The sequence below is a fragment of the Balaenoptera musculus genome, chromosome 11 (genome assembly GCF_009873245.2).
Source record: "Balaenoptera musculus isolate JJ_BM4_2016_0621 chromosome 11, mBalMus1.pri.v3, whole genome shotgun sequence".
Taxonomy (NCBI): Eukaryota; Metazoa; Chordata; class Mammalia; order Artiodactyla; family Balaenopteridae; genus Balaenoptera; species Balaenoptera musculus.
The window spans coordinates 61,625,263-61,645,741 of record NC_045795.1 but is presented as its reverse complement, the minus strand read 5'-3'; the positions used below and the strand labels follow the sequence as shown (position 1 = coordinate 61,645,741).

At 46.6% G+C, this 20,479-nt stretch overlaps 1 protein-coding gene across 4 annotated transcripts in view; it reads left to right on the top strand.

The window, feature by feature from the left end:
• CDCP1 (CUB domain containing protein 1) overlaps positions 1-14,227 on the top strand; it is a 52,905-nt gene extending 38,678 nt beyond the window's left edge. Inside the window, exons 5-10 of one of the 4 annotated variants that reach the window (XR_005021852.1) lie at positions 4,880-5,101; positions 6,140-6,520; positions 7,907-8,272; positions 9,577-9,743; positions 10,307-10,394; positions 13,362-13,407. Coding sequence is in view for 3 of the 4 variants with exons in the window: in XM_036869053.1 (XP_036724948.1) it covers positions 4,880-5,101; positions 6,140-6,520; positions 7,907-8,272; positions 10,307-10,394; positions 13,362-13,794 (1,490 nt within the window). In the remaining variant the exon portion in view is untranslated. Of the gene's footprint in view, positions 1-4,879; positions 5,102-6,139; positions 6,521-7,906; positions 8,273-9,576; positions 9,744-10,306; positions 10,395-13,361 lie in introns of all 4 variants that reach the window. The other 3 variants (XM_036869053.1, XM_036869054.1, XM_036869055.1) reach the window with 3 other exon arrangements.
• The last annotated feature ends 6,252 nt before the right edge of the window (positions 14,228-20,479 follow it).

Sequence of the window (20,479 nt, the reverse complement as noted above, 5' to 3'; positions counted from 1 at the left end):
TGAGTTAATAGTAGTCTCCCTGTCTATGTTACTCCCTTTAGTGGGAGCAGACTGCTAGCCTACTACCTTTTGCATCCTCCTCTAGCTTCTGGAAGATACGTTTACTTGCTCTGAAAATACCAGCAGACTAAGTGTATCTTCAAGCCCTGTAGGTTTCTGGGTTAACATGATTCAAATAAGGTAGATGGATGTGTTTCCAGAATGTTATACCAGATACTTCTAGTAACTGATCTGGGTAAATGCTGGTTGTGGAAACAGTTGCATTGCTTCTTTTTCAGCTTTTATAACCCCCCAGAAGCCACCTGGAGCCCTTAACTAAATGTTGGCGTTGTTTTTGTTTTTTCTTGGGTAACTCCTGCTCTGTGAGTCTTTATTTACTTATTTTTGGCTGTGTTGGGTCTTCGTTGCTGCCTGCAGGCTTTCTCTAGTTGCGGCGAGCGGGGGCTACTCTTCATTGCAGTGCACGGGCTTCTCACTGCAGTGGCTTTTCTTGTTGCGGAGCGTGGGCGCTAGGGCACACGGGCTTCAGTAGTTGTGGCTCGTGGGCTTAGTTGCTCCGCAGCATGTGGGATCTTCCCGGACCAGGGATCAAACCCACGTCCCCTGCATTGGCAGGCGGATTCTTAACCACTGCGCCACCAGGGAAGCCCCTCTGTGAGTCTTTAATTTGTCCTGGAAGAGTTGACACATATTGTGGCCTCTGACTTATCCCCATGGATAAGTAAGAAATCTCAGGAGTTCCCTGGTGGCCTAGTGGTTAGGATTTGGGGCTTTCACTCCCTTGGCCTGTGTTCAGTCCCTGGTCGGGGAAGTAAGATCCTGCAAGCCTCGAGGTGTGGCCAAAAAATTTTTTCTTTCAAGAGAGAGGCAAAGGGAATCTTAGGATGATGGTACAAGGGGACCCAAGACCATACCTGGGCCCCTTTAGAAGAGAGCAGTTGAGAAGGCTCTGGAGAGACTTTTCAGAAAGATAACTTGATGATATACCTAATGTTCTCATAGGTATTGAAAGGAGATTTATACAAGTTGGGGAGAGTTTGGGTGTCAAATTACTGATAAGTACATAGAAACTAAGGAAATGATTTAAATGGCAATAACTAATTCTAGGGAAATAAAATCTTGTGCAAGAAAGAGAAACTATAGCATGGAAATAACGTGACTGTGTAAACACTGTGTTACTATTGTTTACATAGTCATGATAATGCCAACACAGAATAATGATCTAACATAAAAATATGATGGTAAAGATTGGGAAGATGGGTGAATAGGAAGTGTGTGGTTTGGATGTTTGCTGGACATGTGTACTATGGGTGTGTGTATGTTGTATACGAGGTGTGGAGTGTGGGAAGGGGGATGTGAGTGTGGGTGAAGGAGAGGAAATCCTCATCTTCTTTTGTGGGAAACCAACAAATAATACCTGAAATAGGGCTTCCCTGGTGGCACAGTGGTTAAGAAACCGAGCCAATGCAGGGGACACGGGTTCGAGCCCTGGTGCGGGAAGATCCCACATGCTGCGGAGCAACTGAGCCCGTGCGCCACAACCACTGAGCCTGCGCTCTAGAGCCCATGAGCCACAACTACTGAGCCCGCGTGCCTAGAGCCCGAGCTCTGCAACAAGAGAAGCCACTGCGATGAGAAGCCCACGCACCGCAACGAAGAGTAGCCCCCGCTCGGCGCAACTACAGAAAGCCCATGCGCCGCAACGAAGACACAACACAGCCAAAAATAAATAAATTAATTAATTAATTTTTTAAAACAACCTGAAACAGAAATATCTAGAAGCAGCAATAGAAGCATGTTGTTGGGTGCTGTGGATGTAATTGTAAAGAGAACCTGCTAAAAGAGTTGAAAGTTGTTATTCTGGGGAGTGGTCACAGTGGGGAGGGAGTTTTGTTTTCATAACAAACCTTAGAAAACTATTTGATTCGTTAAACCAGTGGTTCTCAGCCAGGAGCAATTTTGCCCCCCAGGGGACATGTGACAACGTCTGAAGACATTTCTGGTTGTTATAATGGAGGGCCATGGGGGTGCTACTGGCATCTAGTGGGTGGAGGCCAGGGATGCTGCTAAACATCTTACAGTGCACAGGACAGCCCCACAACGAAGAATTACCCTGCCCCGGGCTTCCCTGGTGGCGCAGTGGTTGAGAGTCTGCCTGCCAACGCGGGGAACACGGGTTCGAGCCCTGGTCTGGGAGGATCCCACGTGCCGCGGAGCAACTGGGTCCGTGAGCCACAACTGCTGAGCCTGCGCGTCTGGAGCCTGTGCTCCGCAACAAGAGAGGCCGCGACAGTGAGAGGCCCGCGCACCGCGATGAAGAGCGGCCACCGCTTGCCGCAACTGGAGAAAGACCTCGCGCGGAAACGAAGACTCAACACAGCCAAAAATAAATAAATAAAATTAAAAAAAAAAAAAGAATTACCCTGCCCCTAATGTCAATAGTGCCAAGCCAGAGAAACCCTGCTTTGACTTCTGTGCGTGCACTACTTTGATACCGTACAAATTAGGAAAGAGGGAGGGGGTAGGGAGGCTTCTGCAACCTGTGATTGGACCTCGATAAAGGTGAGTGGGGCTTCAGAAGCAAAAGGGCTCCTAACACAGCCAGGGTAGGGGTAGGGCGGGTTTCCCAGAGGTAACAACGAAGATAAATTTTAAAGGACAGTAAGATATGAGCTGAATGTGGGGCTAGGAGATTGAAAAGCTAACCATTTTCTAAATCAAATCATATTTAAGTTAACAACATTAGCATATATACTCCAGCTCTGGATATGTCATCTCTCTGATTAAAGCACTATTAGAACTTACAGTAAAATTTACATAGACATAAGCAATAAGAACTAAAGAAAGGAGTCAGCAGATATGACAACCATAAGACATTTCCCTAATTTTGCTCCTAATTTGACACTGAGCTCCCTGGCAGCCAGTTCAAAAGCAACAATTCTATTAAGTATGTGGCTCCTGTTACCAGGAAGGAGGAAGCCTAGCAGACTCTCTTGGGAAACAGAGCTTTCCCAACTGGCACTGGACTTATTTATTCACTGGAGCTGCAGGCAGAGAGGCTAAGAGACCCGATGGACACATCGGCAACACCCATGACTTGCAAAGGCAGCACCACCTTGCACAGGCATCTTCCTAACTTGATGGCTTCTGTAAAAGCAGAACGAATGAAATTAAAAAGCAGCTCAGTAAAAAAGTGATTTCCAGGGGTTCATAGTGTAGAGCCTTCTGGGGATGGCATTATAAAGTGAAATGATTCTTTTATAAAGTAGTCTGGTAATCCATTCTAAGTAGTTGAAAAAATATTCCTATTCTCTCACCTAACAATCAGTTCTGGGATTTTATCCTGAGGAAATAGATAAAAACGAAACATGCGCATGTGCTTATTAGAGTCTTTTATTTCAAGTGACGCAATCATAGAAGTGACCTAAAAAAACAATAATTGGGCAGTTTTTCCAAATTACATAAGAAATACATACATATTTTCTAACTAAAAATTCAAACATCACAGACAAAGCTAAAATCTTCCCTGACCATCTGTATTGTCCCTACTTCCAGGCCCCTCTCTTAGGGTAACCACGATTATGGATTTGTTATATTTCTCTCCAACTCTTTCTTCTCTTCATTTAAATATTAAGTACATACATACATAAGTATGTACATGTAGAAATAGCTATTTCATTTTACGTAGAGACTTTACAATCAAATGGTGTCATAGTCTATGGTTCTACAACTTGCTGTTTTACCTAATACTATATCTTGGAGGTTCTTATATCAGTATATTTAGATCTCCCTCATTCTTTTTAACTGCTGCATAATATTCCATTGGTGAAAGTTTCATGGTCTGTTTAACTATTCCAGTATTACTCCAGTCACTGTCACAGCACTGGCGTACACATGTGGGCATATATACCCATGTCACACTGCTGGGTTATAGCGGTGTAGGGTTTTTATTTTTATACTATACACTTTCTTTTAATTTGCTTTTCTCTAATTATAAGTAGTATTACAAGTGATACTAACAACACTTCATATTTTGACTATTTGGACATTTATATTTCCTTTACTGTGAACTGCTCAATCATTCTATGTAGAAAATATTTTCTCCCAGTGTGTCCCTTGTCCTTTAAACATTATTTATGGTACCTAAGTCAGACAGATATTTTAATCTTTATTTATTTATTTTTTTGCTTTTATAATTTGTGTTTACTCCACATTTATAAAGATATTCTCTTTGTTTTTATTTTGGTGACTGCTTTGAAGTACTAGTGTAATTTTATTCTTTTACTAATGGGAGAGACCGTTCTCCTGGCCCAGCCTATGGAGTACTTCATCTTTTTGTCACTTATTTGAAATGTAGCATTTATTAGAGATTAAATTATAATACCTATGGTTCCATCCTGTCTATGAATCTTGTATCCCTGCACTAATACCAGCTGTTGTTAATTACTCTTCATAGAGGGAGAATATTTAAATAGGTGATGCTAAATCTCACTTAGGTGACTAAGATTAATGAATATTTTAAAAGCTTAGTGAATATGAAAACTATATGGTAAAATAAGTGTATCTGTATAAAATAATAAAGTAAAATCTGAGTATAAAATTTTATATACACCATACTGTTAAATAGGTGAAAATATGCATGCATATGCACAAGGACAAAAATGAATTTGAAGAAATGAAAGCAGTTACATAAGGATGGTCGAAATGCGGTCCACTGACTTTCTTCTTAAATTTTGTTTCAAGCTATCATAATGTTTTCTTAATAATAAAAAAATTTCCCAATGTTCCCCAGCCATGAGAGATTTTGTGCTCATTTTTGCTGTCTCACGGGGCTCATCCTGATCCATTCTTCATGCCTGTTTTCTATTTGTGGTTCCAGATAAAACCTACGTGGTTGACTTGAGTAACGAGCGAGCCATGTCGCTGACCATTGAGCAACGGCCCAGCAAACTGAGCCGCAAATTTGTCCCCGGCTGCTTCGTGTGTCTGGACTCTCGGACCTGCAGCACCAACCTCACCCTGACAGCTGGCTCCAAACACAATATCTCCTTCCTTTGTGATGATCTGACACGCCTGTGGATCAACGCCCAGAAAACCATAAGTACGCCCCCGCCCCTGCCCTGTGCTCCTGCCGAGCTGTGGGAGTTCTCCCCTCCCTGCCCTGTCTTAGTGGGGTCCACTGGGTGGGTTGTAAATAGTATGATCAGAAATGCCCCCAGCAGTGAGGGTGAGCAAGGGCAACCAAGAAGCACAGAGCAAGGTGGAGACACACCCGCTTTGAGACCAGCAGCCTCCGTGGGAACATGCATCCTTCAGAAGCAAGTGGCATCCCCCGTGTCCATGCTCACGTCTCCTCTGTCCAGCCTCCGGTCTCCCTCCTGTGAAATGCTCGTAGCCTTCCTCAACCTCCCTCATGCGCACGCCCCTTGCTTCCACGCTCACTGCTCGCTTGTCTTCTGTTGCACGAGACCAAGTCTTGAGCTCAAAAACTTTGGCTTCTTCCGTTTTTTATCCCTTTAGCTACTAGCCGTGCCTGACATGTGCTAGTCACATAGAAATGTTTAATCAGTGGAGGGCAGCAAAACCAATAGTCACCTCCTTGCTGGGCCACCATCATCTCTGATGTGGATGCTCTTAGGGTCTCCACTGAGACAGTAGCTGAAGCCGCGAGAGGCAAAGCAGCCAGCCCGAGGCCACCCCGTTAGGAAGCGGCAGAGCTGAAACACCAGCTGAGATCTCCCCAACTCTACTCCCAGCTCTAACCGCTAGGCGAACTGCCTCCCCACAGGCAGGGACACTGGGCAGCAGGGCTGGGTGAAGGGAAAAACCTGTACCCTGCCCACGTGGCACTTAGCATCTAAGACACAGGTTGTCTTAGTTGAGAACTTGAGTAAACAAGAAGAGAAAATTTCAACCCTGAATACTCCCCAAAAGTCGTTCTGCCGGTTTAGTGGAGAGTAGGAATGCAAGAGCACGAGGGAAGCTAGAAAAGGGGCGTCAAGGAGGCAGGAGCGCAGGACAGAGCAGGAGAGGAGAGACCAAAGGGAAAAGTGAGAAAGCCTCGGGCTGACTTGAGAGCTGGAGAGGATGCACTTCCGGTTTCCTCCCAGCCTGGGTACCACGAGCCCCTCTTTCGTAGGCTGCCTGGACCACCGGTACTGCCACAGGAAGTCCTACTCGCTCCAGGTGCCATGGTACATCTTCCAGCTGCCTGTGCAGCTGCACGACTTCTCCTGGAAGCTGCTGGTGCCCAAAGACAGCATCAGCCTGGCACTGGTGCCTGCCCAGAAGCTGCAGCAGCACACTCACGAGAGGGTCTGCAACACCAGCTTCAGCTACCTCGTGGCCAGTGCCGTTCCCGGCCAGGACCTTTCCTTCGGCTCCTTCTGCTCTGGAGGCTCCATAGAGCAGATTCAGGTGAAGCAGAACGTCTCGGTGACCCTCCGCACCTTTGCCCCCAGCTTCCAGCAAGAGGCCTCCAGGCAGAGCCTGGCCGTGTCCTTTATCCCCCACTTCAAAGGTAAGGGGGTCTTTCACTCTCCCCACCTCGATGCCCTCTTAGCCTTTCTTATTGGGACACTTATCTTATTTTGGTTTTCTGATCGTCTTAATTGTCAGTTTGAAGAGAAGGGATAGCTGAGGGGGCTGTTCCTCATACAAGATGATGAGTCCTAATCCTGACTTTACCATTAACCTAGTGTGGAAAATTCCAGGAGTTAGAAATAAGACTCTCTGACAGTGGGAGGTGATGGTTGGTAGGCAGCAGAACAAATAATCAGGTTTGAGGCTTTTTTGGAAGCAGGCAGGGCATAAATGAGAACTAACCAAATATTCCCAAGTCCTGGATTCTTGAAGTGGTAACATACAAATCCTTATGCAGATATTTTTATGATTCTGCTTTGACAATTCAGAACGCAGTTTGGAGGGCACAGAGGAAGGAATACTGGGAGAGAGATGAATCTCTAGAGCGTTCTCCTGCATGGGGGAGCAGACCCCTCCTGGGAGGCTAGTGTATGATCTTCTCAGGCAGCAAATGAGGTTTAAATCGGTCACAACGGTGAACTCTACATTGTTGATTTTAAAATTCACAGTCACCACTACAAGTTACTAAGTTCATTTTTAAATTGACCAAGACCTTAATTCAAGGTTTACTCTGTAATTTTGTTCTCAGAGGCATGAGTGGGAGGGAAATGAATCTGGCCATAAGATTAAGATCAGTCCAGGTTGCCTGGTATCTCCAAGGTTACCAGAGAAACTCCTTCTGGGGAGTCTTTGAAAATAAGACACACCCTCCTCAGTGTGGAGTGTTGGGGTTTTATCTCACCTGAAGATAAGGAGTGGATTAGTTGACATGTCAGAGACCCTTTCGACTTTGCAATTCTAGAATTCTTCCCAGAACCTGAAGTTTTCTAAATCTCCAAAATAGAAATCAGTTTACACCAGTCCCACCATGGAGCAGGGCGTTAGATAGATGCTAGCCCCATTGAGGGCATCTCTGAAAGGAAGCTGAGACAACCACCAGTTTGGCAAACTGGCTTGTTTTATGTTTGTTTGTTTGGTTGGTTGTTTGGTTGGTTTTTTCAAAAGGCCCGAGAACCTAATCTGAGACTCTATTCCTTTGCTGACCAATATGGTAGCCACTGGCCACATGTGGCAATTTAAATTTAAATTAATAGTAAACAAAATTAAAAATTCAGTTCTTCAGTCACACCAAGCACATTCCAAATCTTCAACAGACACATGTGGCTGTGGCTACTCTCTTAGCCAGTGCAGATCCAGAGCCTCTCCATCATGGCAGGAAGCTCTGTAGTCTGGACGGTGTAGCAACATCTCCTCCGCCCTCCTATTCTCTCCATCTTGATTGAGTGAAACAACTTCTGCGTGGATTCTCTTCCTTTTCCTGCAGAGGAAGGTGTTTTCACAGTGACCCTGGACACGAAAAGCAAGGTCTACCTGAGGACCCCTAACTGGGACAGGGGCCTACCATCCCTCACCTCCGTGTCCTGGAATATAAGCGTTCCCCAAGACCAGGTGGCCTGCCTGACCTTCCTCAAAGAGCGGACGGGCCTGGTCTGCCAGACAGGGCGTGCGTTCATGATCATCCAGGAGCAGTGGGCCCACACCGAGGAGATCTTCAGCCTGGAGGAGGAGGTGCTGCCCAAGCCAAGCTTCCGCTATCACAGCTTCTGGGTCAACATCTCCAACTGCAGCCCCATGAGCAGGAAGCAGCTGGACCTGCTCTTCTGGGTCTCGCTTACCCCAAGGACCATGGGTAAGGTCTTTCAGGGCTGGTGGATAGCAGTTGGTAGCTGAGGGATCAGGAGCAAGACTGGAAGGCAAGTCAGAAAGCATGGATTTGAGTCCTGGCTGTCCATGTATCAGTCAGCTATTGTGTCAATAATACTGCATAACAAACCACCCCAGAACTCAGTGGCTTAAAACAGCCATTTGTTATTGCTCACATGTTGGCTGGGCAGTTCTGAGCTGGGCTTGTCAGGGTTCATTCACTCAAGCACCTGTGGGCAGCTGCAGGTTGGCTAGAGGACTTTGTCAATCTTGGCCGGGCACTCTCACATGTCTGGGGCCCAGCCAAGATCAGCCATGTTAACTGGGATTCCTTGACTCTCCTCAGCATGGTCTCTTATCCTCCAAACTGGGGCCTGTTCTCATGGCAGAGGCAGAGAGATCCAAGAGAGGCTGGGGGAAGCATGCAAGGTCTCCTGACGATTAGGTTACGAACTCATACCCTGTCCCTTTGACAGCATTGGTTTGGTCAGCCCAGATTCAAGGGGTGGACAGGTGGACTCCATCTCTTGATGGGAGGAGCTGCAGGATCACACAGTAAATAAAGGACATGGGTGAGGGCAGGGGGAGAATTAGGGCATTTTGGTAGTCAGTCTACTATTAACCTCTTTCTGACATAGGGGAAGTCTCTTTACTCCTCTGATCTTCCTCTGCAGAGAATAGATGATTGTAACTACCCCATAAAATTATCACTGGGGATTCAGTGTTGGTGATTAAACTGTGAGGACCTGGAAAGTGTGACACAGATACATGATGCTGGCATTTTTTATTTAGTCCAGTGAAACATTAGAATCCTTGAATGCCCTCAGTCGTGGGCCTCAGAGCCATGATGAGGATTTTGCCTTTATGCCCGAAGTGGTAGTATCCACTGAAGAGTTTCAGGCAATCTGTGGTGGGGCCATGTTAGCCCTTGATTCCAAGATAGTCACAGAGCACCACAGAGTGTTGGAACCATGGAGGTTTTTTTCCCCAGCCCCTTCCCTTTTTGGTGGTCAGATAGACTGTGTGTCCACCCAATGCCACACAGGTGGTTAGCAGCAAGAGAACCGACGGGGACCAGAAGCCACAAGTGAAAAGCTCTCTCACGCTCTCAGATTAGCTCCTGAGTTTTCTTCCTCTCTTACATTCATTTTCTGTCATTTATTTCTAGTCCTGTTTTCTCACAGTCTCACCTTTTGTTTTCTTATTGAACAAGCCAGAAATTCTAAATCCCGGTTTGGTGCAGGGCTCTCTCTCTCTGATTTATTTTCTTTTTCCTTTGTACAACTGTAGGAGAAGGACAGCACACATGAAACAACCCTCTCCTTAACTCCTTCACCTCTGACTTTTGACTCCCTGCTTTCTTCTACACTCCCTGCTCTTCTCTCCTCCAAAATGGGCTGCGGCAGTCAGGGGAGCACAGCTGGGATAGGCCAGGAGTAGCCTTTGGAGTAGATCTGGTAGGTCCCCCAGTTTGTTTTATCTTTCACTGCATAACAAACTCTTCCAAGATTTAGTGGCTTAGACAATAACCGTTTTTTTTTGCTCACAATTCCATGGGTCAGGAATTTGGATGGGGCACAGCAGGTGGCTCATCTCTGCTCTAAGATATCGGGGACCTCAGCCAGATGCCTTGAATAGCTAGAGGGGGGCTGGGATGGTTCACCTTTGCTCACTTTCAAGGCTGGGAGCCTTGGTTTGTTTTCCTCGTGGAGTCTCCAGATGGCTACTTGGGCTTCCTCACAGCATGGTGGTCTCAGCATAGTCAGGCTTCTTACATGGTGGCTGGCTTTTCCTCAGGAAGTGCAGGAAGCTGCCAGGTTTCTAAAAGGTTAGGTCCACACCAGCACAGCCCATATTCAAGAGGAAAGGAAGCAGATTCCCCTTAAAGTGAGGAGCAGCATGTGCATATGGGGAGGGAAGGAATGGATGGTAGCCATCTTTGAAGACTGTCTACTGGAGTTCATCACCAGCCTGATACCAAGTGTCTCCCCATCTCCCTCCCTTGTGTCTCTGCTCACAGACCTGACTGTCATCATCCTCACGGTGGTGGGAGGTGGCGCCTTACTGCTGTTTGCCCTCGGACTCATCGTTTGCTTTGTGAAAAAGAAGTAGGTGGAATTTCTCAAACTGTCTTCACCTGAGCTGACACCTCCTTACAGCACACAGACCAGAGCTGTCATTAATTATTGACTTTTTTCTTGCTTTCCATTTTCCCCGCAAAGATCAATGTTAAATAATATTGCCGGGGCGGGGGTGGGGGGAGGTACTTCCCTGGCGGTCCAGTGGTTAAGACTCCATGTTTCCAGTGCAGGGGGCGCTGGTTCAATCCCTGGTTGGGGAACTAAGGTCCCATGTGCTATGCAGTGCGGCCAAAAAAATATATATTGCAGGGGGTGAATTCCCTGGCAGTCCAGCAATTAGGACTCCAAGCTTTCACTGCCGAGGGTGCGGGTTGGATCCCTGTTTGGGGAACTAAGATCCTGCAAGCCGCCTGGCATGGCCAAAAAAAAAAAAGTGGAAAATAAATAATATTGCTGGATGTGAATTATGCTTGGAGGGGGAAAATATCCCCTACCTAGTAGGAAAACAAAATACACATGCGGTGACATTTTAGCCTGCAGTTTTACGCAGCTGCCTCAGCACAAGTCCCCTGTGAATCATTTAGTGTCTGCTCATTAGACTGTGGTCCTCACAGGGGTGATCTTGGCAGGAAAACGCTCACGTAGACCCTGCCAGACCAGGCCTGTGAATCCTCTCCCCCCGTCACCTTGAGGAAAACACACTCACACTGCCCAGCTTGTTCTCCTCCAGTTTCTTAAACAAACTGTCTGTTTTATGCTTGTTTATTGGCCTCCAGACAAGCACCAAAAAGCCAGCCCTGTGGGCAAGAGGAAGGAAGACCCAGTTAACTGACTCAGTCTCACCTTCCACCCCCTCAGGATAACAGCTTCTGTTTTATGAGAGGAAAGTGTTGACCTTTTTTTTTTTTTTTGTTTTTTTTTTTTTTTTAAATTTTATTGATTGATTGATTGATTGATTGATTGCTGTGTTGGGTCTTCGTTTCTGTGCGAGGGCTTTCTCCAGTTGCGGCAAGTGGGGGCCACTCTTCATCGCGGTGCGCGGGCCTCTCACTATCGCGGCCTCTCTTGTTGCGGAGCACAGGCTCCAGACGCGCAGGCTCAGCAATTGTGGCTCACGGGCCTAGTTGCTCCGCGGCATGTGGGATCTTCCCAGACCAGGGCTCGAACCCGTGTCCCCTGCATTGGCAGGCAGATTCTCAACCACTGCACCACCAGGGAAGCCCAAGTGTTGACCTTTTTAGACAGAGTGCATGCCGCTGCCAGATTTCATCAGTTCTGCTCATATTTCTAATTAAAGCCGTGGGGGTGGGGGGAATCCATTTCCCTTAGCAAAAAACTAAAAAAAAAATTTTTTTATTAACTGGGGCCATGCGCAAACAATTGAAATTGCTGACTTGAAATGTCTCTGCTGATGAGGATGGGTTGGCAGGTTCAGGGGGAGGCGTCTTCTCTGTGAAATGGGATTGCACACATCTCACGTGAGGGAAAAGGACTTCTTTTATTAAAGAGACATCACTGTATCATTCCTCTCAGGAAACTTTCCTGTCTGGGTGCACAGTATGTTCCACCCAGATGAGAAAGCATGGCATTAACACTGGGCCCCAGCTTCCTCATCAGGAGGGAATTGGATGAGGGGAGGGGCCAGCCCTTGCCTCCATCCCTAAAGTGCCCCAGTCCCGGCCTGGGAATTACCAGCCACTGCCTTGCTGTGGGGGAGGCCACTGGCTGGCAGGTTTGCATAAGGCTTGTCTGTCCCCAAGTTGGGTTGGGAGGGAGGACGGGTTCCTGCTGTCAGAAGGAGGGCAGACAGTGCCGTTGAACTTGGTCATTAAGCATGTATTTCCTGAGGGTCTCCTGGGCCCTAGGAACCAGGAGAGGTGCTGGGGATACACAAGACCCAGTTTTTTCTCCTGCCGTCTATGGGGGCAGAGGGACTAAAGAAGCAGGCAAATAAGGAGGCGGTGTCAGGACAGTGTGAGAAGAGCTTGGTAGGGACAAGCAAGGCGCTGTAGGAGCACGTGGGCGGAGCGTCGCTACAAGGCTTCAGGCTGGAGGCCTTGCAGCCTGTCATCCTGGCCAGGGAACCCAGTGTTACAAGCTACATGTACTAGATTTATTTTTATCTCAGAAAAGTATAGGTTCACAATTAGTGAACCGCCAGCCATGCATTATGTGGTCCATTATGCTAATTGAGCTACTGTCCTCCATTTGAATCCCTGGTCGGCTAAAAAGTCAGCATCCCCTGCTTTTCACTGGTGGAGATGGAGGGCGAGGCTTTGTTTTCCGAGGCAGGGAGTGCAAATGCCCATCCATGTCCAATACCAAAGAACATTACAAACCAAGCATTAATGGTGTTAGGGAGGAACCCGGGCACCCGAGCCTGACTTTTGTCTTCTTTGTAGCTCTTTCCTCTTTTGGAGGTTTCTGCTGAAGGGACTGGATCCCTCTACTGATGCTGAGTCCTACTGTCCCCAACTCCAGCTGAAAACTAAGATACAACCTTCCATCCTGAGTGTCGTATGCTATCATTTAGAAGCTAGATGGTCGTAGTTTGTGCTCATGCAAAAGTGAGATGAAGCGTTAGCTACAGGAAAGAACTCAGAGAGTCATAGAAGGTTGGCCTAGGCACACCCGTGCTTGATGTGGTTGGTTTGGGACACCACCTGTCTCTGCTAGGAAAGAGAGGTTGTCAGATGTCTCTACCTTTGGATACCATGCAGATATCAAAACAAACTCAGGCACAGAGGGTGTTAACAGTGCCCTCTCTAAACCACTCTCTGCTCCTGTTTCCACCTTAAAAACTGGAGACAGAAGCTGGTCCCTTTCTAAATGTTCGCTGAGGACAGCAGTTTCAGTTTCAAATGCTAAGCTATTTGAGGGACTTGGGGGAGACCCGGTCAGAACCCTGAATGATCTTCATTCCAGTAGGGATGTACAGTTGGTGAGCCTCTAAGATCGTTTTCTTCCTGACTTCTGTCTTGTTCCCTTCCTCAGTAGGAAAAAGAAGATCAACAAGGGCCCAGCTGTAGGTATCTACAACGGTAACGTCAATACCCAGATGCCGATGCAGCCAAAAATCTTTCAGAAAAGACAGACGGACAACGACTCCCACGTGTATGCCGTCATCGATGACACCATGGTGTACGGGCATCTGCTGCAGGATTCCAAAGGGTCCTTCCTCCAGCCAGAGGTGGACACCTACCGGCCCTTCCAGGGCCCCACAGGGGACTGCCCTCCTTCCCCACCCCCCGTATGCTCCAGGGCTCCAACTGCAAAGTTGACCGAAGATGAGCCATCCTCTGGCTTCCTTTCTGAGTCTGAGAGTGAATCGTACACCTTCTCCCACCCCAAAGACAGGAATATAAGCAATGGGAACACAGACCTTCCCTTGCTAGAAACCTACGAGACCATGGAGCCTGGGGAGTAACTTGGACCCACCCCAAAGACTCCACATAAAGCAGGGCACTGAGATGCCCTTTAGGGTTCCCACCCAGAAATCCCGAAGAAGAGGAATTGTGTGGAAGGGTAGCAGGAGGTTTTTCTGGATGCCACCAACTTCTGATTTCCAAGTGGACTCATTCCAATGCTGAGACATTGAAAATGATGAATTGTGATCTGGATACAATCATCACGGTGAATGTCCTTCTGAACTCAGGTTGGGTTGTAACCAGTCCATAATGAGAGGGGAGAGGCTGAATCACGCAGGACAGGGATACAATGAGCCCTGGATTTGGATTTGCATTTGGATTTAGACTTCTTCAGGTTGACAGTGCCAACCCCTAGGAGCCCACGGAGACCCTTGCTCTCACTGGGGTCCCCTGTATGGAAATGTCAGTGCGCTTTATTATTATTATTATTTATTTGGTGGTCCTGTGTATTTAAGAAGTCAAATGTATAGCCATGCAACTCTTTTCACCTGACATAGTGACAGCTCACGCTAACTGGTTAGATGGCTGGGTTTTGACTTCTGCTGACCACTAGATAAACAGGTGCTTGTCCCCTGGGAGGTGGGAATAAGTTGCAGTCTGCCCAGCCAGAAAAGGGTGCGTGTGAGGGTACTGCCGCACACCTGCTCTGATAAGAGACTTGCTGGTTCTCTCGCTCTGCGTGTGGTTATCCTACCATAGAAATCCATCTTGAGTCCCATTGTCCTTTGACCTAGAAATAAGAGAAATTTCCTGGAATTGCCATGTGTGGCTCTCCCAGCTGCAGCAATACTTTAGCATCTAAATAGAAATTTAGAGAGTATTTTCATCCTCTAAAAACATTGGAGGATACACCAAAGGGTGGCCACCTGTATTAGTTTCCTAATGCTACTGCAACAAATTACCACAAGCATGGTGGCTTAAAAGAACGCAAATTTCCTATCTTAGGGTTCTGGAGATCAGAAGTGCAGAATGGGTTTCACTGAGCTAAAATCCATGTGTCAGCAGAGCTGTGCTCCTTCTGGAGGCTCTAGGGGAGAATCCATCTCCTTGCCTTTTCCAGTTTGTAGAGGCTGCTCACATTCCTTGCCTCTGATGGTGGCAGTGTGACACTCTTGCTTCCCTCTTTTACTGACAAGGACCTTTCACTTATAAAGCCCAGCCGGATAATCCAGAATTATCTCCCCATCTCAAGATCTTTAATTACACTGAAAAGTCCCTTCTGCCCTGTAAGGTAACATATCCATAGGTGCTGGGGATTAGGACATGGACCATTATTCTGCCTACCACACCTTTCCTGCCCCTGCAGGAGAGACTGCAGAATGATCCAGACTACAGGTGTGTTTTGTTTGCCTGCACATCTTTTTAAAGAGTTAGTCACCAACATTTAAAATTATAAAATGTTTACATAAAAATCCAGATCAGAAGGTCTGGCCATGCTGGGGCTCACAGTCTCACCGAGCAACAACCAGCTGGAGTTGAAACGCAGCTCATCTTTAGATGGGGCATCTGGTTCACCAGTTCACCGCAGGGCCCACCAACCCTGTCACCTCCCACACTGAGGCTGAGGGTCTGCTGCTATTGGTCAACGCCCTGCAGAGTTGCTTCTCTCATAATGAAATGGAAAGTTCAGGACTCATATCTCATATGAAATAAGAAGACAATTCTTGAGGCTGATGGGTGCTTCAGGAAAGTTTCTTTTACACACAGCCCACATCCATCATTTATACTAATTACCAGCCCAGCTCCTGTGGGCATTTGCCTTTGTGACCCCTGTTCTCATCCGGGAGGACAAGGATTGTGTTATGGCTTGTCAGTACAGTCCCAGGTCGATACTTCTGTGGCAAAACCTCCTTTAAAAAGTAGATGCAGGGGGACTTCCCTGGTGGCGCAGTGGATAAGACTGCGCTCCCAATGCAGGGGGCCTGGGTTCGATCCCTGGTCAGGGAACTAGATCCCACATGCATGCCACAATTAAGAACCGGCACAACCAAATAAACAAATATTTAAAAAAAAAAAAAAAGTAGATGCAGGGCTCCCCTGGTGGCGCAGTGGTTAAGAATCCGCCTGCCAATGCAGGGGACATGAGTTCGAGCCCTGGTTCAGGAGGATCCCACATGCCACAGAGCAACTAAGCCCAAGCGCCACAACTACTGAGCCTGCACTCTAGAGCCCGCGAGCCACAACTACTGAACCCGCGTGCCACAACTACTGAAGCCTACGCGCCCTAGAGCCCGTGCTCTGCAACAAGAGAAGCCACTGCAATGAGACGCCCGCGCACCATAACAAAGCGTAGCCCCCGCTCGCCGTAACTAGAGAAAGCCCACGAGCAGCAACAAAGACCCAATGCAGCCAAAAATAAATAAATTAAAAAAAAAATGAAAGGAATTAACATTTAAAAAAAAAAGAAAAGTAGATGCAGGTCGTCGTGTTCAGTGACTTCACCTTGGAAATGCACTGCCCAGACTTGTCCACCTGCTACTTTGCCTCCATGAAAAGGAGTTTTGCAATCTCCTAAATGGTGTGTGTTCCAGGGTTTTTTTTAACTCTTTCCAGGAGGAAGAGTATGTTGGGGGTTTTAAAATTATGCCTTTGGTGCTGACAGTGACCTTTACTTCTGAAAGGCTGGCTCTGCCCAGGGACCCTCAGCCTCTTGACCTGAGATGCTGGCAAACACCCTCCAGGAAGGGCCAGAGGAGGGCTGTGCCTTCCTTCCCTCTGCTGAAATTGTATCAATATTTAAAATCATCGTTGGGGCTCTGGCCCTCCATTCTCTGCCTTCTCTGACCTCCTGGCCACTTCTGACAGTCACTCAGTCAGTGCTCTGAATCCCACCCTCAAAGCATGGCTGTCATCACACGTCACCTTTACTTACAAGGGCCCCACGTGGCCATTTTCTTTTAACCGAGAGCTCAAAACTCCAGGCCAAGTTGCTGTTTTCCTGAGACCTCAGGTGGATTTAATGTTTTCCAAAAACATGCCTCCTTGAAGGGGCCAGCCCGACATACCCCTGGCTCTTTCCTTTAAAGCCCAGGCCTCACTTCTGTAAAATATTTCAGGGTCGCTGAAAACCGAACACATTTGTTGAAGCCTAGCTTGTGCCAGCACAGTATCCTCCACGCTGGGTCTGCTGATGCCGGGCTGCCCTCACGCCCATCCTCTGTACCTGTGACAAAGCCCGACTCAGACAGGACTGGTTAATGCTGCAGTCATTTTGCACGGGAGGGGGATGTCTCAAGGAAGAGTCAAGGGAGAAAAGCTAAGTCCATGGAACATAACCTGGGTCAAGGTTAGGACTGATTTGTGTGGATCTGCAATGCTTAACTCAAAATAATTTATTTGTTGTATATACTTTTTGAGGCAGCGTTTTATTCATTTCCTACACTTTTTTAAATAAACAAATATACAGAAAAAAAGGCATCAGGTTGTTTAAGTGCTTTGGCGACTTGTCCCCTGGTTCAGCTGAGGCCCTCATTTCCCAGGTTCAACATGGGCTCAGCAGATTCCATCTTCTCTATGTGTTTATGGTCCAGCAAGCTGGACTCTGGGCTGCTGATGAGTGACTGAGAGGCCAGAGTTTGTTCTGTTCTGTTCTTGTTGAGGCAACCTGAGCCCCCTCTGTGTGACCCTCCCAATACCTGACCCCCACAGAGGCCACCCTTGCCACTGACTGCTCTACACCCAGTGCAGGTCACCAGCCACCAGAACAGAAGCAAAGGGAAGGCAGTGGGAGAGGGAAGCTCCAAGCGGGCCCCCACCGCCCGCCATGCGCTTGGAGGGGAGACCCAAGTACACAGAGGAGACCGGGCGCTGCTGTGTAACAAACCACAGCAGACCTTAGTGACTTAAGAACAATCACATATTTTGCCACAAACCTACATTGAGCAGGGCTCAGCAGGGATGGCTTATCTCTGCTCCGTGTGGCCTCTCTGGGGCAGCTCAACTAGAATCCACTTTCAAAATGGTACATCACACAGCCGGCAAGTTATTGCTGGCTGCCGGCTGGGAGCACTGATTCCTCATCATGTGGACCACTCACTCCACAGGGCTTTCTGGGCTCCTTCACAACACAGAGGCCGGCTTCCCAGGGCGAGTGTTCCCAGCATCAGGATGTCGGAGCCGCTAGTCCCTCGAGGCCTGGGCCTGGAAGCTGGCACAGTGTCACATCCATTCTAGCCTATGGGTGCGTCAGTCTCAGAGCCTCAGATTTAAGGGGATGCATATATCGCATCGTAAAAGAGCATTAAATTTGTAGAGAAGTGACAAGACAAAGGAAAAGTACTTTGAGCTTCTAGGAGTGAGTGGCAAATTGTGAAAAGGTAAATATATGGGGAGAGCTAATGGAAAATACGGGTTTTCGGAAGGTGTGTTGTATAGATTTCTCTGCTGTCGTCTCTGGGCTAAGAGTCTAGAGTTGTCTCTGGTGATGAACAATCAAACTGTCCTTCCCGGTAGAGAGGGAGAGGACAGAGAGTTTTTCTTGTGTCTGTTTCTTCTTAATTGGCTTCGGCTCAAAATAATCCTTACACCAGGCTTGCATATTTTGGGGTGGAATACTCTGAATCCCTCATTCTCCCATTTGAAACACAAGTTTCATATATTAAAAGTTGAGTTGGCAGCTGTGCAGAGAGATTTGGGTTAGAAGTAGTGAAATAAGAGATCTACAAAGGTGGAAGCAGCATAGATGGAACAAGGGGAAAAGAACAAATCTAAGTATATTGCCCCATATCTTACTGAATCAGTCTCTTAGACCTGGGAGTAAGTCACTCTGGTGAAACAGTTGTGTTTCATTTCAGGAAATGGTACTGCAGGTGGGAGCTGGGTGCCCACTTAAGTTAAGCCTCTATATAGTGTGAGCAATCAGGCACTTAATGAGGGACATTTCTATAGAAAATGAAGGGGGGAAAGGTCTAATGGTTAGAACAAACTGTAACCTCAGTTTTTGAGTCCAGAAGGTAGTGAGAAGATTTCTAGATGTTGGGCTCAAAGCATTTATTTATTTATTTATTTATTTTCCAGTTTTATTGAGATAATAATTAACATACAACACTATATTAGTTTAAGGTACACAGCATAATGAATTGACTGACATACATCATGAAATGGTTACCACAATAAGTTTAGTGAACATCCATCATTTCATATATATACAAAATTTAAAAAATTTTTTTTCTTGTGATGAGAACTCAGGATTTACTCTCTGAACTTTTGTATATAACATACAGCAGTGTTAAGTATATTAGTCATGTTGTACATTACACCCTAGTACTTATTTATCTTATAACTGGAAGTTTGCACCTTTTGATCACCTTCATCCAACTCCCCCTCCCCCACTCTCCTGCCTCGTTCCATAACTTTTTTTCTTTTTTTTAAACATCTTTATTGGAGTATAATTGCTTTATAATGTTGTGTTAGTTTCTGCTGTATAAAAAAGTGAATCAGCTATACGTATACATATATCCCCATATCCCCTCTCTCTTGCGTCTCCCTCCCACCCTCCCTATCCCACCCCTCTAGGTGGTCACAAAGCACTGAGCTGATCTCCCTGTGCTATGCAGCTGCTTCCCACTAGCTATCTATTTTACATTTGGTAGTGTATATATGTCCATGCCACTCTCTCACTTCGTCCCAGCTTACCCTTCCCCCTCCCCGTGTCCTCAAGTCCATTCTCTACGTCTGCATCTTTATTCCTGTCCTGCCCCTAGGTTCTTCAGAACCTTTTTTTTTTTTTTAGATTCCATATATATGTGTTAGCATACGGCATTTGTTTTTCTCTTTCTGACTTACTTCACTCTGTATGACAGTCTCTAGGTCCATCCACCTCACTACAAATAACTCAATTTTGTTTCTTTTTATGGCTGAGTAATATTCCATTGTATCTATATGCCCCATCTCAAAGCATTTTTAGATGGTGGAGTGAGAATAGCAGTGCCAAGCCAACGAATTTCCTAGTTTGCAATTTGAATGTCTGGTGCTAGCATCTACACCAGCGTCACAGTCACAGATATTTCTCAGTGTGGAGCCTGGAGGTGTCCAGCTGCACTTTGCAGGGTTTCTCCTCCTTCTACTGCTCCTTCTCCTTTTTTTTAAGCAGTCCTGATACGGATCTGGGCAGCCAGGTTTTAGTTCTCAGTGGCACCAAGTTGGGAGGGGGAAAGAAAAAATGGAAATGTTAATTACTAAAATGCACAAATGTTAGGAGCCAGTTTACAGAGGTCGAAAAGCTCAGAGACAGTGAGCATGGCTAGAATTTGACAGCCCACAAGAGTACACTATATTTTTTCTATTGACACATAGAATTTCTCTCTATAATTATCCCCATTTCTATCAAAGATAATCAGACTCTTTTGTTTGAAAAATAAATATAGTCTCATTAAATTTGGCTTAATCATTTACATAAGTGCAGCATGAGTAGTAACATTTATCCCCAGACTGAAGAGACCTCAGAATTACTAAAAGGCAGCTGTGAAGCACCAGCTGTGTGACCCTAACAGGCAACCTAACTTCTCTGAACCAAAATTTCCTCAACTGTAAAATGTGAATCCTAATACCTATTTAACAAAGGTGATTGCCAGGGTGGGGAGAGATGATGTATATGACAATGTCTGGATTTAGTAGCCACTCTTCATTACATCTGCATTGAAGAGAAAAGAAATATCGCCCATAGTCTGCTCATCTGGCTTGGTT